This window comes from Gigantopelta aegis, chromosome 6, assembly GCF_016097555.1.
Source record: "Gigantopelta aegis isolate Gae_Host chromosome 6, Gae_host_genome, whole genome shotgun sequence".
Lineage (NCBI taxonomy): Eukaryota > Metazoa > Mollusca > Gastropoda > Neomphalida > Peltospiridae > Gigantopelta > Gigantopelta aegis.
The window spans coordinates 22,172,410-22,198,182 of NC_054704.1; the positions used below are offsets into that span (position 1 = coordinate 22,172,410).

Here is a 25,773-nt window from a genome sequence, read left to right on the forward strand (position 1 = left end):
TGCATAATATACCGGTAACCAGGCACTTGAGGTCAGTTTAGCACTATGAACACTCGTAAAACAAAGCCCTGGACATGATAGTTATATGTACCGGTACTGTTTATCAAACTGTAAATAAATAGCTATGCACCTGTTCTGCAGAGAGAGTTCCCCTGAGGTCGCGGTCGGCCACCTGGAAGTTGGCGATGAGTTTTTCGAAGTCTATGGGTTCCGGAGAATCACGCAGCTGTTGCTCAGTGAGACTCAACAACTTGGCCGTCTCCTGGTCCGGGTACACTGGAGTCGGGGGCTTGCTGCTTTTACTATGGAGTGAGAAATAGTATATCAGCATTGAAACTATGTTATAATTATTATGTAGTTTTCCTTGGTTGAATTATTTGATAAGTATATATTAAAAAATGATCTAGAATATCTAGTACAAATATAAAAACTCATTTGCAGAACTGAAAATGGATATAATATTTATACACCAAATATGATATCACTGATAAAGTAATATAAGCATATATACAACAGACATTGTTTTGTTTTCACACAATGGTCTGAATCGAATGTACTTGCCTTAGCTGCTTTGGTTGTTCTATTACTCTGAATCACCCATTATTGTTTAAGTACAGTTGACTGCTCTCTTGTAAAAATAATACTGAAAATGACTGTGGATGAAAAACATATTGCAGGGTCTTTCTTGGAAAGTTGCGGGAGGGGGATTCTTTCAACTATTTACCAAAGAACAAAGAGAGAGACAGTTTTTGCATGGTACTAATAATTTAAAATAAAGACTTGTGTGAAAATCAGGAATTTTTCAGCTCATTTAGATTGAAGATGTTAAATCAATTTTATACACCTTGAGAGTTGAAAGGAATTTTTTTGTCTATAGACATTAACTAATCAGAATGAGGCTATTGACATATACTAATTAGAATGAGTTGGTGTAAAAATTTATATATTTTATATTTTAAGTTACTTCAACTACTTATTTAAATAGTTAAGTGTTCATTATTGTGTTGTTGTTGTTGTTATTATTTTTCTTATTATTATTAAAGGGTCATGACAGCATCAACAAAAAGACTAGAAGCGTATAATGAGATAATGACAGGCTTTACATGTGTTTCTTTTAAATAGTAAATCTGCAGATATACATGGCTAACAGTTATTAATTCCTTAATACTATAGATTACATTTTTAGTTATAAAAATAAAGAACATGACTATTGTGACCATGGATTTAGAAATTTGCCTCTGGTGAGTAAAACTAATAATGCTGTAATTACAATGGTGTACCGGTATGAGCAGCTAGTTTTACAGAAACTACTTATAATGAAGTATTTATCAAACAATGAGGATTTTTGTTTTCCTTTCTTCTACTTACTGGACAGTTACACCTGGTTGGTTGTCCGTCTGGTAGTATTGTGGTCTACTGTAAAAATCTCTAGGACTGTATAGTGCCAGAGGCCAGCTGCTCAATAAAATATCCAAACAGCCATTTTATTATTTTATTTCTAACAAATTTATATCTAGAATTTTAACTAAAACATACATTTTTGCATTTCAGATTAAGAAATTAGTTAATGCCACAAAACGCAGGCACTGAAGGTGATTGTGATAGTTTAGTTGCAAGCACTTTTTGCTTATACACACTACAGAACAAAACAGAACTTAACATTCTATGTCTACAACAAAGTACAACTTACAAAGCAAATGGTCTTACTATATTTGTAGGTTGTTTTTTCTATTATGTATTTCAAAATATCTATTTAAATTCCTATTTAACACTTTTTATGTCATTAATTATCAAAAACAAAATCAAAGTTCAGTAATGAAGTTAAAGTTTCTATATGGTAGCTTTAGTTAAGGAAAGCATGTTAAAGCATAAATATAGAAATTGATTTTCTGCTCTAATGTGCAACAGACTTCTTAAGACACTAACAGCTAAATGACAAAGTGGTTATATCTGGTGATGGTGGTGATTAATTATATTTAAATGTATAACATCCTTTCTTTTAAGCAAAATCTTTTACAACATTTACAAAAGGAATTTTTTTGTTAACTATGTCAAACTGATAAGAATAGGTCTTGGATAAAATAGAAGTAAATCTAATACATGTGAATGTCAACACCGAAGAGCTGGATGCTTATAATTGATATTTCTTTCCTGACAAGTACAAAATGAAAATTAAAGACAAAATAACTTTAATTCTCCTTACTGTTAATTATATAAGAAGGTTTAAGAGATACATTAAACAGAAACAATTCTATATTAGTCAACTTCTCAGATCAGGGCTTTAGATCAAAGTAATATGGACAGGTTTTTTTTTATGTTCTTAACACTCCAAGGTCATTTTAGTGATGTAATGTTAATAATAGTTGGTAAAAAGTTGTACATATTCAGAAATGCATTTCAAGTTATTTTACGGTAATCTCATTACAGCTGAACATTCTGCTGATTTTGAGGTGAAATGTTTTTAGGTTAACATGTTTGTCTTAATTTGGGCACACCCTTTATTACCTCAGTGTTGTTACAATCTAAAGCCCTGCAGATACACACATTTACAACACTATAAAAGCCAGGATTTACACGTAATACAAATGTATCACAATGTCCAGCAAACATGTAATAGATAAGTAATTGGGTAATATACATGATATGCAGGTAAACATTTGGAGATAAATGAAGTCAACACCTTTGGTAGTTCAACTTGATGGGTACCGTTAAGTGCATGTATATGTGTTACGGTAACAAGTTAACTTTTGGGATAACATTTAAACTTAAAGGTAAACTTTTAAGGATATCTTATTACTTTTTCTAATGTAAAATGTTTGATGTTTCATACCATTCACAGAGAATGAAATACAAATTGCTACTGGCCTCGGTGGTGTTGTGGTTAAGCCATCAGACATAAGGCTGGTAGGTACCGAGTTCACAGCCCAGTACTGCATGGCTCCCACCCAGAGCGAGTTTTAATGACTCAATGGGTAGGTGCAAGACCACTATACCCTCTTCTCTATTACTAACCACTAACAACAACCCACTGTCCTGCAGAGACAGCCCAGATAGCTGAGGTGTGTGCCCAGAACAGGGTGCTTGAACTTTAATTAGATATAAGCATCAAAATAAGTTGAATGAATGAACAAGTTGCTGTAGATGGGTATGTTAAATTCTCTTTTAAATACCACAACATTTCACGACATACAATACAGCCACAAGTTTAACAAGACAAAAGTTAATAACAACATTAGCAATAATATTTTTTTGTTTACCACTGTGAATCACAGAAAACACATCATTGGTCCAACAGCACAACATTACCTTACCAGATAACTTTGCAGAACAAAACTGTGATATTAGTGATAAACAACCCACGTTATAACTGTCTCACCATTCATTTCAGTTACATTTCACTCAGTGTGATATTAGTGACAAACAACCCACGTTATAACTGTCTCACCATTCATTTCAGTTACATTTCACTCAGTGTGATATTAGTGATAAACAACCCACGTTATAACTGTCTCACCATTCATTTCAGTTACATTTCACTCAGTGTGATATTAGTGATAAACAACCCACGTTATAACTGTCTCACCATTCATTTCAGTTACATTTCACTCAGTGTGATATTAGTGATAAACAACCCACGTTATAACTGTCTCACCATTCATTTCAGTTACATTTCACTCAGTGTGATATTAGTGATAAACAACCCACGTTATAACTGTCTCACCATTCATTTCAGTTACATTTCACTCAGTGTGATATTAGTGATAAACAACCCACGTTATAACTGTCTCACCATTCATTTCAGTTACATTTCACTCAGTGTGATATTAGTGATAAACAACCCACGTTATAACTGTCTCACCATTCATTTCAGTTACATTTCACTCAGTGTGATATTAGTGATAAACAACCCACGTTATAACTGTCTCACCATTCATTTCAGTTACATTTCACTCAGTGTGATATTAGTGATAAACAACCCACGTTATAACTGTCTCACCATTCATTTCAGTTACATTTCACTCAGTGTCCCACAAACAATTACATAATAATAATATGTATGTACTACATGTATCACCTACTGTTCTTGTGAAAGTATGGGTAATGGGGGATGAGGTTATTAATTAATTAATTAATGATTAAGTGTCTAATTAAGAAACATTAATAGTCTTTTTCTTATACTTTTTAATACATTAAACATAGTTAATTGAGAAGTGTTTCAGTTCTAAAGCATGCTACAGGTACGTGGTCCATTATTCTGTTATTATGTGGCCAGCCTACCGAACATAATATGTGATTACATACAGTCATACATGTAGTTTAGGAGACTATATATTTAATGTTTCAAGTGATCCATTTCACTGCAAATTTATAACTTTGTTTTATTAGTCTTTGAGAATTTAAATGTAAAACATTTTGTAAATGTAAACAAAGTTCATCACAACAAAAAAACCACCCCATTATACCTGACCAAAATCAACGTATTAAAAGCATCAAAATTATGATATTGTGCATTTTATATTTTGAAGAAGCAGCTACCTCCAGCTAGATGAATCTGTAATATGTTATAAAGAGCTACCAATGGAAATTATTGCTAAGATATTTTTTATTTAAAACTATTAACGATTGGGTGCCTAGCATACATGTATGCAGATATTGCAACTTGGTCAAGTGTATAAAAAAAATCCCCAACCCTATACTGCCACCACAAAACATACTCCTAACAAATAGCAACAACACTAAGACAGCACATGCAGCATACACTGGCTTTTGATATACCAGCCGTGGGGTTCTAGTAAGGTGAGGTAAAAACACACTGGAGAGATTAATTTTATAACCCATCACATGACTGGCAAGTTCTCTATCACTGAGCTATATCCAACCTTAAAAGTTGCCAATGGAATACAGGAAGTATCTAACAATACAAGAGTATCTGTATTAAGCAGCCAACTGTTTGAAATTGCCACTTTTTGAAACTCCCATAGATATGACTGTTTAATTAGATTAACACTAATGCAATTCTAAAAGATGAAATTACTGGCAGGTTGTAATAAAAAATTGACTGTTAATTAATTTGCTACAGTTAAGACTGGTGATTATTATTCTATTATGAAAGTCAAACTCGATCAGTAACTCAACATAATAAAGCTATATAAACAATTTCAGCTTAAAATTGTGAAGCATTGTGAACAGGAAAAGTGGACAGACAAACAGATAGAGACAAAACCTATAGTCGCTCTGTTTGGACACGCAGGGGACTATTAATACACTATTATACAAATTAATACAAACCTGTGTTATGTTAATTTTGCAAAGTTACATTTAGTATTACAATTATTATAATCTTAATTAATATTACTGTTAGATATAAAGGGCATAAGACAATACGACAAGCAAACTAAAGTAAGCAACATCTGGATTAACACAACAAAACACCATGGAATTATATAACATTATTCAAGAAATCATAAATTATATGTTCAGTACCTGATACAAACAATATAAAGTTATTTACGTCAATGAATACTCTTTCTTACATTAAGTGAATGCCATGATAATAAAAATTGTAGTTAAAAATTGTTAAAATAATTTTTTCAATTTTTATTAACATAGAACAAGGTTGTAAACACATGGCAATGGTGTAGTGAATACAAAGTTAAACAAAAGAATTGACAGGACAGAATTTTTTTTTGAAAACACTTGCACATACCAAAACCCTGACCATTGAAAGAAAGGATTACATGACTGTTTAATGACTCCACAGCACTGTTTCAACAATGGTTTTTTTGTTTCAGAGGTAGTGGTTGTGTCACAGTATCTAGGATCTTTTACATGCACCTAATTCCCACATATACGACATGCAGAACAACTTCTGATATATCATTTTGCTGGGTCAGTGCAGAAGTGTTGTACTGTTATCTACAATGGTATGTATTTTCATATTCATAAAAAAAAAAAAAAGTTGGGCATGTTGTCAATGTCAACAAAAAATCACCAAGACGTTTTCTGAACTGTATATGTTACCAATGTCATTATAAATCACCAAACAATTGTGTGAACTGAACTATCATTTAATCATAATATGGCATGTCATAATTATATGAAGAATATATTTTAATTTTACTTATTTAATTCTTGTTTTCTCAATATGAAAACTCTGAAAATACAGCATTCTCGCACTGACACAGTGAGTTGTGTACCTCAAGTATAAGCAATCTACTGGGTTATATCCCACTCCCCATGACCAATGAAGTTAGGCATCAGAAAACAACTGCAACCATCCTAAAATATATTCTTGTATGGGAACATTTTGTTTTCAAAATTTTGATTAGCGACACTTCTACTAATTTGAAAATTGTGTAGCAATCTCTGAAATTTGCATAGTGAATTGTGACAAGATACTGAACAAAATGTTCCCTGACTTAATGATATATATATATATATATATATATATATATATATATATATATATATATATATATATCATGATGTGCATAAAAAACTATAATTATCATTCACATACTTCTCTTCTGATGTCTGTTTTATAGCAGTGCCAATAAATGAAAGCAGCTTTTCATAGTTCACCAGTTTAGGGTCATCGCTAGAAATAAATTGTGATGCTGAAATTCTAAGCAAGTCTGAAGGTAAAACAATCTGAAATATGAAACAAATTGAAAAAGATTAGGGAAAGACAGAAGGTTTGTAACGCATAAAATGAATATGATATGTGATATTTGCACTGTGAATTAATACAGTTAAGAACTGACCTCAATTATTTTTTGGTTCATGCAAGTATGAATCGAAAAAAACAATGTGCACACTATATGACTCTGCATAGGGGGCCATACAAAAGTGTGCACATCGTTTTTTCGTTTCATACTTGCATGAACCAAAAAATAATTGCGGTCAAATCTTATAATTAAATTTATATGCATACTTTAACAATAAATAACTGAATTTATTTTGTTTAGCTTTAAATACGCCTGTAGTATTGTTTGTGTAAACTTCATTGATACTTATGTTGCGTAAGAATGCAAACGTTCATTCACTATTATTTGAATCAGGTGATTTTTTTGTAATTTTGATAAGCGACGCCATTTTCGCTAGCTGCTGTACATTTTTACGGATCATTTAGCTAAATTGGAAGGAATTGTCCTATTCGTGTTTAGTTTATATTTTATGAAAGTGAATGAAGGGAACATGTCTAACATTTATGCTGTCGGTGGAACCATTTAATTTTTGCAACAGCTGTAGAACATCGCTTACAAGTAAGTTACAGGCGTGAAGTTTCCTACATGATTTCTTTGGCCACCGACGGAGTCTCATTTCATGATTAGTGAAGGGTTTTTTTGTTTTGTTTTAAATCAATGTGTATAGATCTACATGTCTACTCTGCTATAGCATTTTCCATTAATTTATCATATAATATTTTTTTATTGCTTTTGTAGCTTTCACGTGTGTTTTCTTCAAAATATCTAAATATGGTTGCCTGAATAATCCGGCTTGTTGCACAAAAGTAGTGTGTCAGTGGGGGGTGGGGGGTGGGGGGAGGGTAGAAGGCGTGGCTTAAATTTTTTCAGTTCATCGAGATATGAACGAAAAAAAGTAAGCACCTCTGGACCAATCAGATTGCCATAAAGTGTACAGATGCAAACAAAATTTAATTATTATATAACAACACTACTCATGCAGCCTTCAAAATAATTAGCAAATCAGTCTTCGCCAAGTGTAAAATCATGAGCTGAAGGTCTCTCTCCTGAAATGGTGCTAGGTGAGTATAATCACAATGGTGTTTCAAATAAAATATATTAAAATTTGCTACTGTCCTAAAACTTCCCTGGAGAGTATAGAGCGGAGCAGGATTTCTCACACACCTTTTTCCTGTCAGACTGGCAATTTAGTATGCAAGTAAAGTGCCAACTGTAACTCAACGACTTACTGCAAACTGCAGGTCTAAATGTCTACTTTCTTATTATAAATGGATCCACATTTCAAATGTGTATGTTTAACTTGCCCTTGAGCTGTGTACCCCGGGTTCAGGTGATACCAAGATACATGTAGCTCAAATGACAACTGACAGCAAGTATGGAACACTGCCCTGTCAAGTAGTCTCATACCGAAATAGAAATACTGCAGCTTCACCATTCATCTCATCATCATCCCAGTTTGTAATGTAAAAAAAAAAAAAAAAAAAAAAGTCTTTGTCTCTGGTTTCCTCTCTGAATATCTGTGTGGTCCATAACCATATGTCTGACACCATAGAACCGGAAATAAAATGTGTCGAGTATGTCTTTAAATAAAACATTTCCTTCCTTCCTGTGTTAAATCAGGGCTTCTAGAATTTTTATAAAATCCACTAGCCATGGGATCAGTGAATTAAATGTTTTACTAGCCACGATTAAAAATTCACAAGCCCTACTTTACTTTAAGTTAATAATAGTAATAGTCAGATATGTCACCTAAAGAGGGAGCTTAAAAACACAAACATTGGGAGGTTGGGGTGGGGCCCGGATATTTATATTTACAAAATACTTAAATGCAACATTTGACAAAAAACAATTCACTAGCCATCAGGCATGGCAATAGTAGTTATTTACTAGCCCAACATTGAATATCACTAGCCATGGGAGTGGGGCTACCATAATCTAGAAGCCTGGTTAAATGTTTGTGGTATTAACCCCACCCCCGCCCCCTCAAAAAAACAAAACCCCCCAAAAAACCCACTTACCCGTGAGCTTGTGAGAGCAAAATCGACATGTTTGTAGTCGCACCATCCCGACAGCGCCTTGTCGTATTCCGTCATGATGAGGTATGCCTGTTTGAGCTGCTCCATGTTGACGCCTTTCAACTCGGCTCCGATCTGCTGCAGAATGCGCACCTCGTCCTCAGGCGACAGTGACACTGACTGCTGGTGGGAGTATGCATCGTTCGCCATCATGCTCACATTCATTCTCAGATCATCATCCGCAAACCGCCTCGTTCCCTCGGCACGATGAGACACTGCACCATTCCTCGACCACAGTGGAACATTCCTCGGGCTCGCATTCGCAGGGTAGTACTTCCCCGAGCTGTCCATGTTTGCCTGAGAACGCTGCATCACGCCAGGTTCGGGTTCAAACACTGTAGATGTTTTGTTTTTGAAGCGGTTTTGTTCGATTGGTTGAAGCACAGAGTATCTATGTGCCAAGTCCTTTGAATCTGGTCTCTTTGATGCAAGGAATGTTGGTTTGGATGTTTGGTTTATTGACAAATCCTGGAAAAAAAATTCCAAAATAGTTTTATTAGTACTGGTACTGAAACACAACTGGAAAAATGTAAAAGCCTATCAAAATTATCAGCTAATTAACAATTAATCAAATTTCATGATCAAGTACAAACAAATACATTCTTGTTCCATAGTCCTTGGTGCATTTAGTTTTTAAAAAATTCTTTATTCACAATTACAATGATATATTATTTATTTACTAAAAAAATAAATTACACATGCAATTTAAATTGTATTTACATGTTGAATTGAAACACTATTATAAATATACTATAATTCAGGAAATTAGCAGAACAGGATAATATTGCAAAAAAAAAAAGCGTCTAGATGTTGCGAATATATTTATTCACAAATTCATATATTGCATTTATAAATATAAAAGTCCAATGATAAAAGAAAAACACTACATAAACTTGTAATGAAATACTTGCATTCTTGTTTACTGAGGTTGATAGTGCTATCTCAAGCACTAATGACAAATAGATTACAAATGTTAAAAATATGTCACTCATATTACAAACTGATTAAAACATTTTAAAACATGTCACTGATATATTCCTAATTACCATTAACAAGTCCTGTCATTTGCGAGCCATAGCATACATATGATATGTAACATTATCTTTGTTCTTTGCGACATTATCAATAGCCAGTACCATTAATCAAGTATGGAATTGATAAATTAAAAAACAAAAATTATTCCCAAAGTTGTTGAAAAATACACGGTTTACAACATGTTTAACACATCATTTTGTTGTCGGAGGGGTGTGTGTAAGAGCTGAACTACTCACAATAATTTAATGTCACGTTAATTTCCTAAATTACAGTATATAATTTTTAAAAATTATTTTGTCCAATAACAACTGGAATTAACCCTCCAAAAAGTTTAACATGTAAACCGATTTAAATTCTCCAATGTACTGTTGTTATTAAATGATAATTTAACATTTAATGTACAATCAAAATATTTCACTAAATTTTCAACATTAACTGTTTTACTGACCCACATTCCCTACCTTCTATCTTCCTAAACATGCACCAGTTTTATTAATTTCTCCACCATTGATACATTCATCCATCCATCCATCCAATCAACCAACCCCTTAGAATCCATATCAACTTACCAACCCACCCACCCACTCATCCATCCACCCACCCATCCATCCATCCATCCCCCAAAACCTATCCATCCATCCCCCAAAACCTACCAATTGATCCATCCAATCAACCCCAGCAATACATCCATCCATGCAACCAAACACTCATCCTTTCATCCATCTATCCATCCACTCGCCCATCCATCCATCTATCCATCCACATAAATATACTAAACAACTATACCATGCCATTGTGGGAATATATGTAAATATTTATTTTAGTATTACTGTTAGATATCCTGAAATGGAGGGAGTGGGGAATATAAGGAGCATTTGTATAATTCAAATTCCATGTCACACTTGGTCAACTGAGAAGAAGAGCAAACACCTGCTGCCACCACATAGGCTACTCCTATCAAAACACAACAAGGAAACTTTTATATGCATCTTCTTATCAATAGGCTGGACAGTACATACTGCAGCCTTTGATATATCAGGCATGAGGAAAAAGTAAACTAGAGCACATTAATTTTTTATCTTATCATTGGCTATTGGAAGTCAAACATATGGTCATTCTGACACTGTTTTTTAGAGGAAACCTGCTGTTGCCACATAGGCTACTCTTTTACGACAGGCAGCAAGGGATCTTTTATTTGCGCTTCCCACAGGCAGGATAGCACAAACCATGGCCTTTGTTGAACCAGTTATGGATCACTAGTTGGTGCAAGTGGTTTACATCTACCCACTGAGCCTTACAGAGCACTCACTCAGGTTTTGGAGTCAGTATCTGGATTAAAAATCCCATGCCTCGACTGGGATCCGAACTCAGTACCTACCAGCCTATAAACCGATGGCCTAACCACGACGCCACCAAGGCCGGTCAGGCATGAGGAAGACAAAAAACCCAAGTATATTGAGGGCAAGCAATCTTGTGACCAATTGTACATCAAGTGTGCACTCTTCCACCAAGTTATATCCTGCTCTGGTGTGAGCAAGTATGTATATAAATACTCATTGTTAATGGTAATAAAAGGTCACAAGCTTTATATTCCAGTATTCAACAATCCATGGGCCTGCTCTCAAAGATTTTTTTCTTATCCTAAATGCATTTTTTTAGGTGTTTTTACTGATATTGTAGATAGCATTCTCTCATTCTAACAGATAGGTAAGATATAAGACAAAGACTGAGATAAGCATCACTTGTAACCATGTTTACATTGAGATTGGAGTCACTGTCTGCTGGTTTCCTCGTTTCCTCAGGATGCTGGGCTCCTGCACCATTCCTTGACCAAAGAGGAACATTTCTTGGGCTTGCATTTGCAGGATAGTTTTTTCCCATCGTCCCATAAGGGTCATGCTTCTTGGATGGTGCACCATTCCCCGACCAAAGTGGAACATTTCGAGGACTTGCATTTTCAGGATAATAGTTTTCTGCATCATCTGAAGTCCCTATATTGTCCTTATTCTGTTTAATATTGGGCCCATTTTGCTGATAACGCCTTCTAGTTCCAAGCTCTGGTTCGAACACAGTGGATGTGTTGTTTCTGAAGCGGTTTTGGTCAATGGGATCAAGCTCAGAATAGTTATGTGCCACATCCTTTGAATCTGGTCTCTTTGATGCCAGCAATGTTGGTATTCCAGTCGTTTGGTTTATTTTCAAATCCTGGAAAAATATTCCCAGATATTAGTACTAATGTCTGGACAATTCTAATAGTCTACCAAATTTCAATCAGAAATTGATTTACCCATCCATTACTAATCACTACTAATCACTAATCCATTCAGATCCACCCATCTATCCATCCATCCATCCATTAATTTATTTATACATCCATCAATCAATCAATCCAATCAAACAAACACCCATCCACCAATCCATCTGCATTTATCCACTTACACCAAACTAACCCATATCATTCACCAATTCACCAAAACCCATCCATCCTACTATCCATTATACATCCATCCATCCATCCATTATCCATTCACTGATAATCCATCCATCATCCATAACAGTGTTCTACACTCGGTTTTATAACTTACTCTTCTTTGGCTAGTGGACAAATTTTTTTATTAGCCAAGCTAAAAATGTTACTCGCCACAGTGTGACACTACTCATTTTTTTATCATTTATGAATGTGTTGTAACCATCATAACATTATAGATGACTTATGCTGCTAAATTAAATAAATAGCTTGAAACAGTGAAATTGTTTAGTTTTCACTCAGTCATGAATCTGAAATGAGGACCATTTCAGAACTGATCGCATGAGGGAGGTGGGAGGGACTGTAATTATAATTCTATGCATCCCATATGACTGCTATTTTTTTCCTACATATCCTACCGTTTAACTAAAATATTATTTTGTGGGTGGTGAGTATACAACAACAAAAAAATCTCTCCCCTCATTTGATTTATGCCAGCAACATGCTTGCTAATTTTTCTACAATAAGTATAGTGCATTGTGTCAGTATTATCATCATGTTGAAGCCACAGAAACTGAAGTTTCATTACATTTTCTATGTTTTTTGGCTGGCTCTGTTTCGGTTTCAGCTGCAGATTTCTCAGATTGGCTCAATTCATTTGACTTTTAAGTACTTGTTTCACCTGTCTCGTCTTCTTAATTAGCATTTGAAGTTTTAGATTTTCTTTTTTTTAAAGAATTGTAATATTTTACAATTTTGCCGCTTTGAAAGTTTTCGCTGTGCTTCTACATGATGGGCAGAAACAGTGCATACATCTACACACTAAACACAGCAATAAAAAAGAAAAGAAAAATGCTAACTGGGGCTGCATTCGATTTGAACGATTGTAGAAACATGTGTAATGCAGATCAAACGCAACATCTGTGTCCGTTCAATAATTACATAGTGGAAACTTTGGCACGTTTATTTTTTACCCTGCTCCACATAATATTTTGTAATGTTAAGGCTACTATTCCTTCTAAAATTATGTAACACTTTGTCACCCCGTCCACTTTTCACTGCCACAGTTATGCAATTTAACCAACATTATTTGGTTTGCTTTTTTCTTTTCTTTTGAATTTATTATTTTAAATAAATAATTGATTAAAAATTCATCTAATAGAAAATATGACCATGTAATGGTTGCCAGTATTTAGTTTATGCTTTAAAAAAAATCACTTTTTAAAGACGTTGTCGGTAAGTAGGTCTGGACCAGCAACCCCTCCCCTCCCCCATAACGTTTGTAACGCATTGCATGGTGCATCAAAGAGTGTTACGTAACTGTTGAAATGCTTATTTTGTAATGCATTGTTTAATAATCAGTCTCCATTTTGCACGTTTGGTTACAATGTGTATAGTATGAACAGTGAGTGAGCAACCTTTACTTGATTTTGTACCAATAATGTACCATAGTGAATCGGTTATGTATAGTACAATACAGTACTCGGAAATTCTTTATTACATACATGATCCAGAAATCGATATCAATTGAGATATTCCAAATGGTTGTCTGCATTAAAATAACACACCAATCGAAATACCTGGATAGTTTTTGCAAGTATCTGGATTGTTTTCGCCAAATCACTAAAATCAACGATGAGTTCCGAATGGTACCGACAATTAATACGGAATTCACAGTGATCAATCGGACAACTTCGTAAATAACAAAATGTTCCGACTGCACAATGATGTCAACAAATTACATTTGTTTTCGCTGTTAGGACTCTGAACGCACATGGCAAATAATTTAATACATAGACGTTTTTGGAGTCAGTCGCCAGATGGCGACGATAATAAATTCAATCAGTCGCTATGTCAACATTTTGGTTGCATTGGCGACCATTTTGGTCGCAACGTAGAACACTGCATAAACTATCCATCTTGTCCACCAAAACCCATCAATCAGTCTCATCCACTAATCCACCGAAACCCATCCATCCACCCAAATATATTCACCCAAATCTCACCCAGCAATATACAAAAATCCAATCATTCATTCGATGAAAATATTGTTTATGATTCAGTTGCATTTTTTGGTTTCTGCTGTTTCAAAGTACAATCCTGAAGGTGTGTATAGTAAAATGTATGTGGAATATATACAGAAAAGTTACCAGCACCACGAGATGAACAAGATGAAGATTAGTTGTATTAACAATTTATTTTGTACATTTAATATCTGAATAAAAGTAATAATGACCAGGTCTAAAAATTTATATATAATACTCAGTCTGTTTAGGATATTTCCAATACATGTATTTAACCCTATAATTTGTTAACCACTTTGGACAAGACAACTCCTAAAGAAAGTGAAGAAGAAGAAGGAAATGGTTTATTTAATGATGCACATTTTATTTACAGTTATATGGCATCGGACATATGGTTAAGGACTATACAGATATTGAGAAACAAAACATGCTGTCCCCACTTCATGGTCTACTCTTTTCGATTAACAGCAAGGGATCTTTTATATGCACCATCCCACAGACAGGACCATCCTGCAGAGCCTCAATTTTATAGCCTCTCATACACTCCATTTTATACTTGAACTATCCTTCATTTTCATACTGATACATGTACCGGTATATGACACATTAAGCAAATGATAGTTGTTTTTGTTTCAACTTGATGTATAAGAACTAAGCAATAAGAGACCTGGGGTTTGTTTTACTGAATAACGGCAGATCTACAGCAACTAGAGTCTATACATTTGATCTCCCAAATGTCATCACTAATAAAAAACATTACATTTTTATTTGTATTTTTTCACTGTATAAAGGTTTTCATAAAACAGTTTTTTCAGGTTATACAAAAGTCATGTTTTTTAGTACATTTAAATTGTTGTGAATGTTTCAGGACAGTGTAATGGATTAAAGACAACAAATGGGATTTACAGTGGCATACCAAGTCATTTTTTTAACATGTTGAGAACTGTTGCATCATATTTTACTGTTCAAAGTGAGTTGTTCATGACCACCTTAATACACATACTTTTATGTGCAGGACTGTATTTTCGGTTACTGTTTTTTAACTTACTCAAATGACAATATAATCAATTGCATGCTGAGTAACAAAAAAAAAGAAGAAAAGATTAAAATAAGAATCTGAAAGTGATTATACATACACGTAGGCACACAGTTTGGGTTAATAACACTGCAATTTGAAACACTGATTACCTCCCTTGTAGGATGAGCTTTATAATTACAATTAAAACTTGACCATACTATATATGCCAATAATGGAAACAACTCTATGGGAATCCTGAGTGAGATAAACAGTCTGTACAGAAACTTCACGTTAAGAGAGAGCCCTACCACTAAGCTTCATCACTCTTCATGAGATCACTTCTTATATGCCAACCTCAGTGGTATAGTCATTAAGCCATCAGCCTTAAAGCTGATAGGTGCCGAGTTCACATCCCAGCATTGACTACAAACTGAACAAGTTTTAATGGTTCTATGGAAAGATGAAAGATAACCAAATGTATTTCTCTTTCAGTAATCACTGGCAACTAATCATTAACCACTTTCCTAGACAGGCTAGATAGCTATGGTATGTGCCCAGGACAGCATGCTTGAATCTTAAAGGTTTGCCTGTTTATACTGATGAAATCTCATTATTACAGTATGTATATAATGTGTGGATGGCATACACATTGTTTTATGTATAAAAAGTCCAGCACTGTAAATTCTTTTTTCAATCAATAACAATTATTCAATATACTGGTGTATATATATATTACTTTTTTTCTCTCTTTTTTATTTATCACAAATAATTATATAAATCAGTTGGGGAAAACTGGATAAAATTTAAAATAATGTTAACTTTTTAACCTACTGTTCACTGAAAATATACTGGTACTTAATTTGCATCTTAATATTAAACATAGCATTTGCTTTCTTACTGTTACAAAGTTTATTTTATTTTATAAAATGACACAGCAGAATAAACCAATATTTAGGGCTGTTTGTAAACATTTTCTTTTGTTCAACATAACAAAAACACGGATTGTTAATATAAAGAAAACCAGAATGTCTTAATAAAAAAACAGCAAATAATACAATACACACTTAAAGGTACATTCTCAAAGTCGCAAGTGACATAGTTAATTATTTTTACATGTACGTGTAATTGTGATAAATAATTACATATTTATTAATTCCACAGATATTCTTTGCATAATTAACTGAAGAATATCAAAATTGTAATCAGTGGTTTCTTCAAGAATCATTAACAAAAGCTATAAAATACTGTATATGAAAAATATTGATCTTGTATGCCTTAAAATACAAACCAGTTAAAACTTTCTCAATATGGAAATGCAATTATTCTGTGTTAACTTATCGGTCACCTTTATTGTATATTGAAATAAAATAATTTTAAAAATAGTAGTAAATGGAATTATTTTAATGCAATGTTTTGCAGGCATGTAATTGAATAGTTATAATTTTTATTTCGCAATAATAAATATGTTTATCATTTAGTAACTTTGAGACAGCCCCTTTAATTCTAGCAGGCACCACAGCACAGCACCAAACACATGCAGAAAACACACAGAATGTACCTGTGCCTGGTTAGCAACAAGGTAACTTCTAATGATGTCAGGATTGATCTCGTTCGGTTTGTCTGTCAGAGGCTGAAATGTTTCAAGTCGAGGTAGAGGACGTGGACTGGTTTCAATATGTCTGAAAAGCCAAAATACCATTTATAAGTTTTTTCAAAACAATCCAAGGAGTGAAAGTATAGCAAATTAACAATAAATTGTAAAATAAATGGTAAAATAAACATTGGGCTACTTCTCGTTCCAGCCAGTGCACCAAAACTGGTCAAAGGCCGTGGTATGTACTATCCTGTCTGTGGGATGGTGCATATAAAAGATCCTTTGCTGCTAATCGAAAAGAGTAGCCCATGAAGTGGCAACAGTAGGTTTCCTCTCTCAATATATGTGTGGTCGTTAACCATGTCTGATGCCATATAACCGTAAATAAAATGTTTTGAGTGCGTCATTAAACAAAACATTTCTTTCTTCCTTTCAAACTTATAATTGTGGCACTGATGGCAACTGTCATAGGACAAGTGATTTACTGATGGTAGTTTGTTGTTTTGCCACTGTATAAACATTTCTGCCATCAGTTAATTAAAAATATATAATATTATATATATTTTGTGTTTATTTGTTGAAAAAGTTACTCTTTCAAAATTGCTGTAAAGAGGCTCAAAATGCTGTAGATGAGTCTTTTGCCAATGGCAAAAACCGTTCAAAATTCTTACACTCAAGACAGGTGATACAATGTGACATACGTACAAATGAGTGTGTGAGATATGTGGTAGTTTATAATTTATACAACATTCAAAAGGATATGCAATGTATCTGGCAGAGATGTATTAATTTATTATACTGAAATTAAAAGTGCTATCTGAAAATTACAGTGTCACATTTCACAATTTTACATTTATTTCTGATAAATAACTACAAATTGTAACATATTTCTATGCTGAGTAATCAAAATTGAGCAAGTTGACAACTGGCAGCTAGGTAGGGCATTCAAAATAATAATAATCTGCATAAAGAAAGCAATCTTCCTGGCAACATACACCTGGCATAACATTACAAAGTATTTGCCTCAACTGGACACAAACAATTTCATTAGTTGTCCTCTTTTACTTTTACTTCTTGTTTCTTAATTGGCAAAACTAATTTTGGCATTTTAAGATTTTCCTATAACAGGGCTTTAAACTGCATCAAAGTTGAGGTGATAATGTTGTGCCCAAAATAATAATGCCCAAATTAACTACAAACATGCTGACCTCAAAATGTTTTACCTCAAAACTACTGAAATGTTGAAATTTAATTACATTAAAATAACTTGAAATGCATTTGTAAATATTTATTTATTTCAACTTATTTTCGTGCTTATATCCAATTAAGGTTCAAGCACACTGTCCTGAGCACACACCTCAGCTATCAGGGCTGTCTGTCAAGGACAGTGGGTTAGTTGTCAGTTGGTTAGTAGTTAGTGAAAGAGAAGAGGGTGTAGTGGCCTTACACCTACCCATTGATCCCTTAAGAACTCGCTCTGGGTGGGAGCCGGTACTGGGCTGCAAACCCTGTACCTACCAGCCTGTAGTCCGATGGTTTAACCACTGCGCCACCGAGGCTGGTTGTAAATATTGTTAACTCTCCAGCAGCTGCTAATGACAGTACTGAACTAAAACAACCTTCCTGTGCTCAGAAAAGATAAAAGTCCCCGTTGTGCCCAATTATTGAGATCTAAAGCCATGTATAATGACACTAAATCCATGCACCGATGTCTGTTCTTATTTTATCTGTATTACCAGTTCATGTGCAGTCACCCCATATTTACTCTGACCTCACACCCTGACATACTTAATTCTAGGCATAAAGCACCAGACCAGAATATATCTCTTGTATTCAACTCAATGGCACCAGTATTCCAAACAGACAGAATTACATGGCCTTAAATCATATTATCGTTTGTATATATTGAACAGGATTGGACTAGTTTTTCTTACTGTGTCCCCAGTGTCCTGACAGAGGTATTGCTGTCAACAAAGACAGTTAACTTGCTGTGATTTCTCTTTCTACTCTCAAGCAGAAAATCTAATCATGGGATTTTCACGCTGACAGCTACCTTTATGAACACATTTGCATTCATCACCAACAGTAATAAATGTTTCATGCTTGGCTGAGCACACCTTCATGGAATTGGGTGTTCATAAAAAAGTAAAAGATCACACAGTTTGAAATATATGACATGAATATCAATTTATATAATATATTTCTGTTGATATCATCATCTCAAAATGCCTATTTGGTCAAACTTACCAAAGATAATTGCACATTTATCTTAAATATGTTTACTATCTTTAACATGGACAAAATATAATGTGTGCCCATGGCTAAACACCTGTGTTTATTGAAAATTATTAAATATACAGCTGTTTAGCAAAGTGGGGGGTGGGTATAATTTTTGGCATACTTCCATCAGTCAATATTAACATGCAAACCCTAGAACCTACCAGTGTTAAATCTGATAGCTTCATCACCACACGAATCAATGAATAACATGTACTTTGATGGAGATAAACAATTTCAACAAGAGGTCAATCTATTACAGTGGCAATAATAACAATATACATTGTATTGTACTTGACCAAGCATCCCTAATAATCAATATGAATGCATTTATCTTTATTCAGTGATCTTGTCATAATCTACTTCAAACAGGAAACTGGAACTAATTCTCTCATAATGTAATTTTTACTTATTGTCCCAGACAAATAAACTGATTTAGCAGACAATGTAAAGAACATTATGTAGAGAATATTTGCCAAATTATCAATGCATTATGTATGGACAAAAGTACTGGAAGGGTAATAGAGATCCATGCAGTAGGTTTCTATGAAAGAAAAGTCCAGGTAAGCTGGCTAGTATTTGAATGCATTCATTGGCGAAGAAAATGTTAAAAGGTAAAGTAAATATCTGTCAATCATAAGTTATCTAAATAATAACATGTTTATAAAGGTGTTGACTATTCTCATGAGAAAACTGCTATAGATCAATAACCAGTATTATTATATTGGTATTAAAGCTTCCTTGATAAGGCATATCTTTAGTTACTGTTTTCTAAGGCTATTTTGTATCAGGAGATTTTTAATATTCAATCAGTTAGAATAAATCATTTGTGAGTATTCAATTTCTGTTACTTGCTATCTTTACTCTAGGCAACAAAGTCTTATCCATATCAGTGATCGAAGAGTAGGACACATTTCAATTGTTTTGCTTGAACACTATCAAAACGGCAACAACATATCTTATATTGCATTAACTCTAAAACTATATGTCAGAATTACTAAAAGTTTGACATTCAATAGCCAATGATTAATAAATCAATGTGCTCTAGTGGTATTGTTAAACAAAACAAACTTTAACGTTATATTGCATTAAGGTAGCTGATGATATCCGTTGATAGCCAAAACACACAAGTTTACTAAAGCTGTAAATGTGTTGGTGTTTTGTATTAGTAAAAGTTGTTAAATAATGAGGTGGTGAGAATGTAAGTTTAAGCCCATTCATTATTAAAATCAAGTGTTGATATGGACTGTAGTGAGTCATACAGCCTTAGTAGGGCCATAAGTAAGTAAGGCTGCAAGAGAAGTGTGAAGAATGGATTTGATGCACTTTTGTTTCGGCACTGTGCACTAGCTGTACCTTTAATTGTACTAAATGTTCAGGGAGATGATCCATAAGTTTGTGTGTGTGTTTGTTTCGGCACTGTGCACTAGCTGTACCTTTAATTGTACTAAATGTTCAGGGAGATGATCCATAAGTTTGTGTGTGTGTCTGTTTCGGCACTGTGCACTAGCTGTACCTTTAATTGTACTAAATGTTCAGGGAGATGATCCATAAGTTTGTGTGTGTGTTTGTTTCGGCACTGTGCATTAGCTGTACCTTTAATTGTACTAAATGTTCAGGGAGATGATCCATCAGTTTGTGTGTGTGTTTGTTTCGGCACTGTGCACTAGCTGTACCTTTAATTGTACTAAATGTTCAAGGAGATGATCCGTAAGTTTGTTTGTGTGTTTGTTTCGGCACTGTGCACTAGCTGTACCTTTAATTGTACTAAATGTTCAGGGAGATGATCCGTAAGTTTGTGTGTGTGTCTGTTTCAGCACTGTGCACTAGCTGTACCTTTAATTGTACTAAATGTTCAGGGAGATGATCCGTAAGTTTGTGTGTGTGTCTGTTTCGGCACTGTGCACTAGCTGTACCTTTAATTGTACTAAATGTTCAGGGAGATGATCCATAAGTTTGTGTGTGTGTGTGTGTCTGTTTCGGCACTGTGCACTAGCTGTACCTTTAATTGTACTAAATGTTCAGGGAGATGATCCATAAGTTTGTGTGTGTGTTTGTTTCGGCACTGTGCACTAGCTGTACCTTTAATTGTACTAAATGTTCAGGGAGATGATCCATAAGTTTGTGTGTGTGTGTGTCTGTTTCGGCACTGTGCACTAGCTGTACCTTTAATTGTACTAAATGTTCAGGGAGATGATCCGTAAGTTTGTGTGTGTGTGTCTGTTTCGGCACTGTGCACTAGCTGTACCTTTAATTGTACTAAATGTTCAGGGAGATGATCCGTAAGTTTGTGTGTGTGTCTGTTTCGGCACTGTGCACTAGCTGTATCTTTAATTGTACTAAATGTTCAGGGAGATGATCCGTAAGTTTGTGTGTGTGTCTGTTTCGGCACTGTGCACTAGCTGTACCTTTAATTGTACTAAATGTTCAGGGAGATGATCCATAAGTTTGTGTGTGTGTGTGTCTGTTTTGGCACTGTGCACTAGCTGTACCTTTAATTGTACTAAATGTTCAGGGAGATGATCCATAAGTTTGTGTGTGTGTTTGTTTCGGCACTGTGCACTAGCTGTACCTTTAATTGTACTAAATGTTCAGGGAGATGATCCATAAGTTTGTGTGTGTGTGTGTCTGTTTCGGCACTGTGCACTAGATGTACCTTTAATTGTACTAAATGTTCAGGGAGATGATCCATAAGTTTGTGTGTGTGTTTGTTTCGGCACTGTGCACTAGCTGTACCTTTAATTGTACTAAATGTTCAGGGAGATGATCCATAAGTTTGTGTGTGTGTTTGTTTCGGCAATGTGCACTAGCTGTACCTTTAATTGTACTAAATGTTCAGGGAGATGATCCATAAGTTTGTTTGTGTGTTTGTTTAACGACACCACAAGAGAACATTGATTTATTAATCACGGACTACTGGATGTCAAACATTTAGTCATTTGTTTTACTTTTAGTCTTAGAGGCAACCCACTACATTTTTCCATTAACAGCAAGTGATTTTGTCTATGACTGGTTAATCCATAGAGATCAATTGATTAAAAAGAAGTATTAATTGTATTAGTATATGTATGGGGTTGGAATGAGGACATTTTGTCTATGACTGGTTAATCCATAGAGATCGATTGATTAAAAAGAAGTATTAATTGTATTAGTATATGTATGGGGTTGGAATGAGGACATTTTGTCTATGACTGGTTAATCCATAGAGATCGATTGATTAAAAAGAAGTATTAATTGTATTAGTATATGTATGGGGTTGGAATGAGGACAATTTGTCTATGACTGGTTAATCCATAGAGATCGATTGATTAAAAAGAAGTATTAATTGTATTAGTATATGTATGGGGTTGGAACGAGGACATTTTGTCTATGACTGCTTAATCCATAGAGATCGATTGATTAAAAAGAAGTATTAATTGTATTAGTATATGTATGGGGTTGGAACGAGGACATTTTGTCTATGACTGCTTAATCCATAGAGATCGATTGATTAAAAAGAAGTATTAATTGTATTAGTATATGTATGTGGTTGGAATGAGGACATTTTGTCTATGATTGGTTAATCCATAGAGATCGATTGATTAAAAAGAAGTATTAATTGTATTAGTATATGTATGGGGTTGGAACGAGGACATTTTGTCTATGACTGGTTAATCCATAGAGATCGATTGATTAAAAAGAAGTATTAATTGTATTAGTATATGTATGGGGTTGGAATGAGGACATTTTGTCTATCACTGGTTAATTTATCCTTTGTGTCAGAATTTCATCAATTATTCCGTGACATAAGACTTTTTGTCTTTTATTCTAAAATTAATGTATTAAAGCCAGGATTTATTTCATTTTGGGAACATTAAAATATCACACTTAACTCTTGTGTGTTTGACACCATACAGCCATTGTTTACACAGGTAATTAGCATTGAAATGTTACCAAGAAAACCTTTTTCTTTTACCTGTTTACAAAGACCTGGACAGTATCAGAAAATGAACATGATCAATCTGAATTCATTTAGTCTCTACAAACTATCAAACAGATCACATGAAATTAAACTCATTATCATCAGCACTCATATCCATGGGTGTTTGCTTATAGCAACAGTATTTCAGTTTGAGCTAATATTAGTAGAAATATTTTTATCAAATTACATGGGCATACCATTACAACTTTCTATAAGAGCTGGGTCAATAACCTTTTAAGTTGTCATGTCAAGCATCTAATGTACACAGTGACATTTGGTAATGTACACATCTTTGGCCACTCCTGAAGAAACTTAAGTCCATTGTCAACCACACAGCAAATAACCAATAAATTTAGTTATTTCATCACGGAAGTGAATTTGAACCTCAAAGTGAGTAATTAATTAGCCTTGTTTTAACAAATGAAAAAGCATATAAACTGGAAGGGCATAAATGGACATTCATGAAAGACTGAATGAAATAAAAAAAATAAAAAAACCTATTATTTATATAACAGTGATAAAATACTTGTACATATGTAGTAATTAGGAAGGCAGAATTTATGATAATTTTTTAATGTGCCATTAAACCCCCCCTCCCAACCCCCCCCCCCAAAAAGAGAAAAACCCTACACAAACATACATTATTTGTAATCAAAATTAATATTAAAATACATATATAGTGAAACCTGTCTAAACTGGACCATGACGAAACCAGAATCCTGTCAAAACCAACCAAGTTTCATGGCCACAAATTTTCTAAATTCTAAAATGCGACCCTTTAAACACTGGATCCTGTCTAAATTGGACAAATATTAGGTCCCCCATGCAGAGTGATTTGGTTTAGACAGTTTTCACTGTATTTAAATGTTCAACAGAGTGTCAATGTTGTTAATACATTGTTATGCAGTATACTAATGCATATATACACACCCATGTTACAGTATCAAATTTTTATTTATTACCTACTATACACGTAATACTCTAAGTAACCTAAGAATATTCTTGGAATTACGACAACTGCACAAAACAATTATTTTTTAATGGTTTACCCATTTTTGTTTTAATACAAATTATTTTCAACATGCAACCAAGAAGTCAAATTTATCAATCCACGGGCATAGGAAAGTGCCAAAAAGTGTGTGTGTTGGGGGGGCACACACACATTTATACAATCAAACCTGTCTTGTGTGGTCACACAAGGGAGTAGATAAAAGTGGCCGCTTAAGACAGGTGACCGCTGATTACAGGTTGCCACATAGTCTTTAAAACATTTGTTGTTGTTTCTTGTTTTACCATTTGTACTGCTAATCAATGGATGTATGCTTCACAGTTGACTATAAATCAACTTATGACATGTCTCCTTCAGAAAAAAAATGCAAATGGAATGTATTAAATTAACCGTTCTCAACAAGTTTCTTTTCTTTTTCTATTTAATTATTTAATTCCTACTTAATGCAGTGTATTGTCATAGTAAGTGAATCTACAAATGTCAAGCGTAGCCTGCCCAGAGGCAATTAGATGCATTGCAGAGTCATACTTTCTTAATTAATACACAGTAGAGATGTCTGGACTGAACGGGTACTATAGTATTCCTGAAGGTGTGAAGATCGGTTATTTGCTGCACCTTATGGCTGTTGTTATCGCTTTTATATAATAGTAAACATTTAATGTGGCCACTTAATACAGGTATTTTAGCGATTTGGGATCCAATTTAGGTGGCCGCTGGCCATGTTAGACAGTTGACCGCTTATTACAGGTGCATTTACATTATAAATCATTTGGGAGGGAAAAAGTGGCTGCTTAAGACAGGCGACTGCTGATTACAGGTGACTGCTAGAACAGGTTTGACTGTATATATAAATAAATATATATATAAAAACCATCGCTGCTGCTACAAAGTGGGGGGAACATGCCTCCTTGCCGCCCCCCCCCCCCCCCCGCGCTTCCTACACCAGTGCAACCGTATGACCTTGTAAGCTTGCAAGGTGCCATTTTATTTGCAATAAAGTAGCCATTATATGCTGGTTGTCGGGTAACAAATGACCCTATCTTTGAGACTCATTCATTCAACTCAAGTCATACAAGGGAAAATAAAAATGTAAAGAAATACTGGTTATACACTTCGTGAGTACTCTATGGCATTGATTAGCCATCAGTTACAAACAAACCCTATCAATATGGTGATCAATGAGATGAAAGAAAGCTAGTCCAATTTCCCAGGTTACGTTCTCTCACATCGTAACTTTTATATACTCAGTCGGTTTGGATTACTGGGCTATAAATGAGACTGTAAAACACGAGTTGAAAATGTCCTATTGATTTGGCTTTAAATTATTTTACACTATGTTATGCTGTCAAGTGCTGTGACATGTCTGGAAAGTTATATATAATACACATCTAAACAAAAGTTAAGCATCACCTATACCTTCTTTGTATCATTCACAGATTTAATGGCTGATTAAAATCTTTTGTCAGTTTCTTAATGTGTAACGTACATGTACACAAACATGTAATATGCAAAACGGCCATAGTGTACACATTTCTCCAGGTGCATATGCAGGGTTAGAAACCCTCCCTGCTTAAGCAAATTTTCTTTTTTTCTAATACATTTTCTG

The 25,773-nt window shown here is 34.3% G+C and overlaps 1 protein-coding gene across 5 annotated transcripts in view; it reads right to left on the minus strand.

The window, feature by feature from the left end:
- LOC121375469 (uncharacterized protein C1orf87-like) overlaps nucleotides 1-25,773 on the minus strand; it is a 50,029-nt gene that overhangs the window by 10,646 nt on the left and 13,610 nt on the right. For 3 of the 5 annotated variants that reach the window (XM_041502938.1, XM_041502939.1, XM_041502937.1), the window contains exons 3-8: nucleotides 16,885-17,005; nucleotides 11,576-12,022; nucleotides 8,726-9,250; nucleotides 6,521-6,651; nucleotides 1,369-1,455; nucleotides 131-302 (exon numbers count right to left, since the gene is read on the minus strand). In XM_041502938.1, coding sequence (XP_041358872.1) covers nucleotides 131-302; nucleotides 1,369-1,455; nucleotides 6,521-6,651; nucleotides 8,726-9,250; nucleotides 11,576-12,022; nucleotides 16,885-17,005 — 1,483 coding nt within the window. The remainder of the gene's footprint in view (nucleotides 1-130; nucleotides 303-1,368; nucleotides 1,456-6,520; nucleotides 6,652-8,725; nucleotides 9,251-11,575; nucleotides 12,023-16,884; nucleotides 17,006-25,773) is intronic. The other 2 variants (XM_041502941.1, XM_041502940.1) reach the window with 2 other exon arrangements.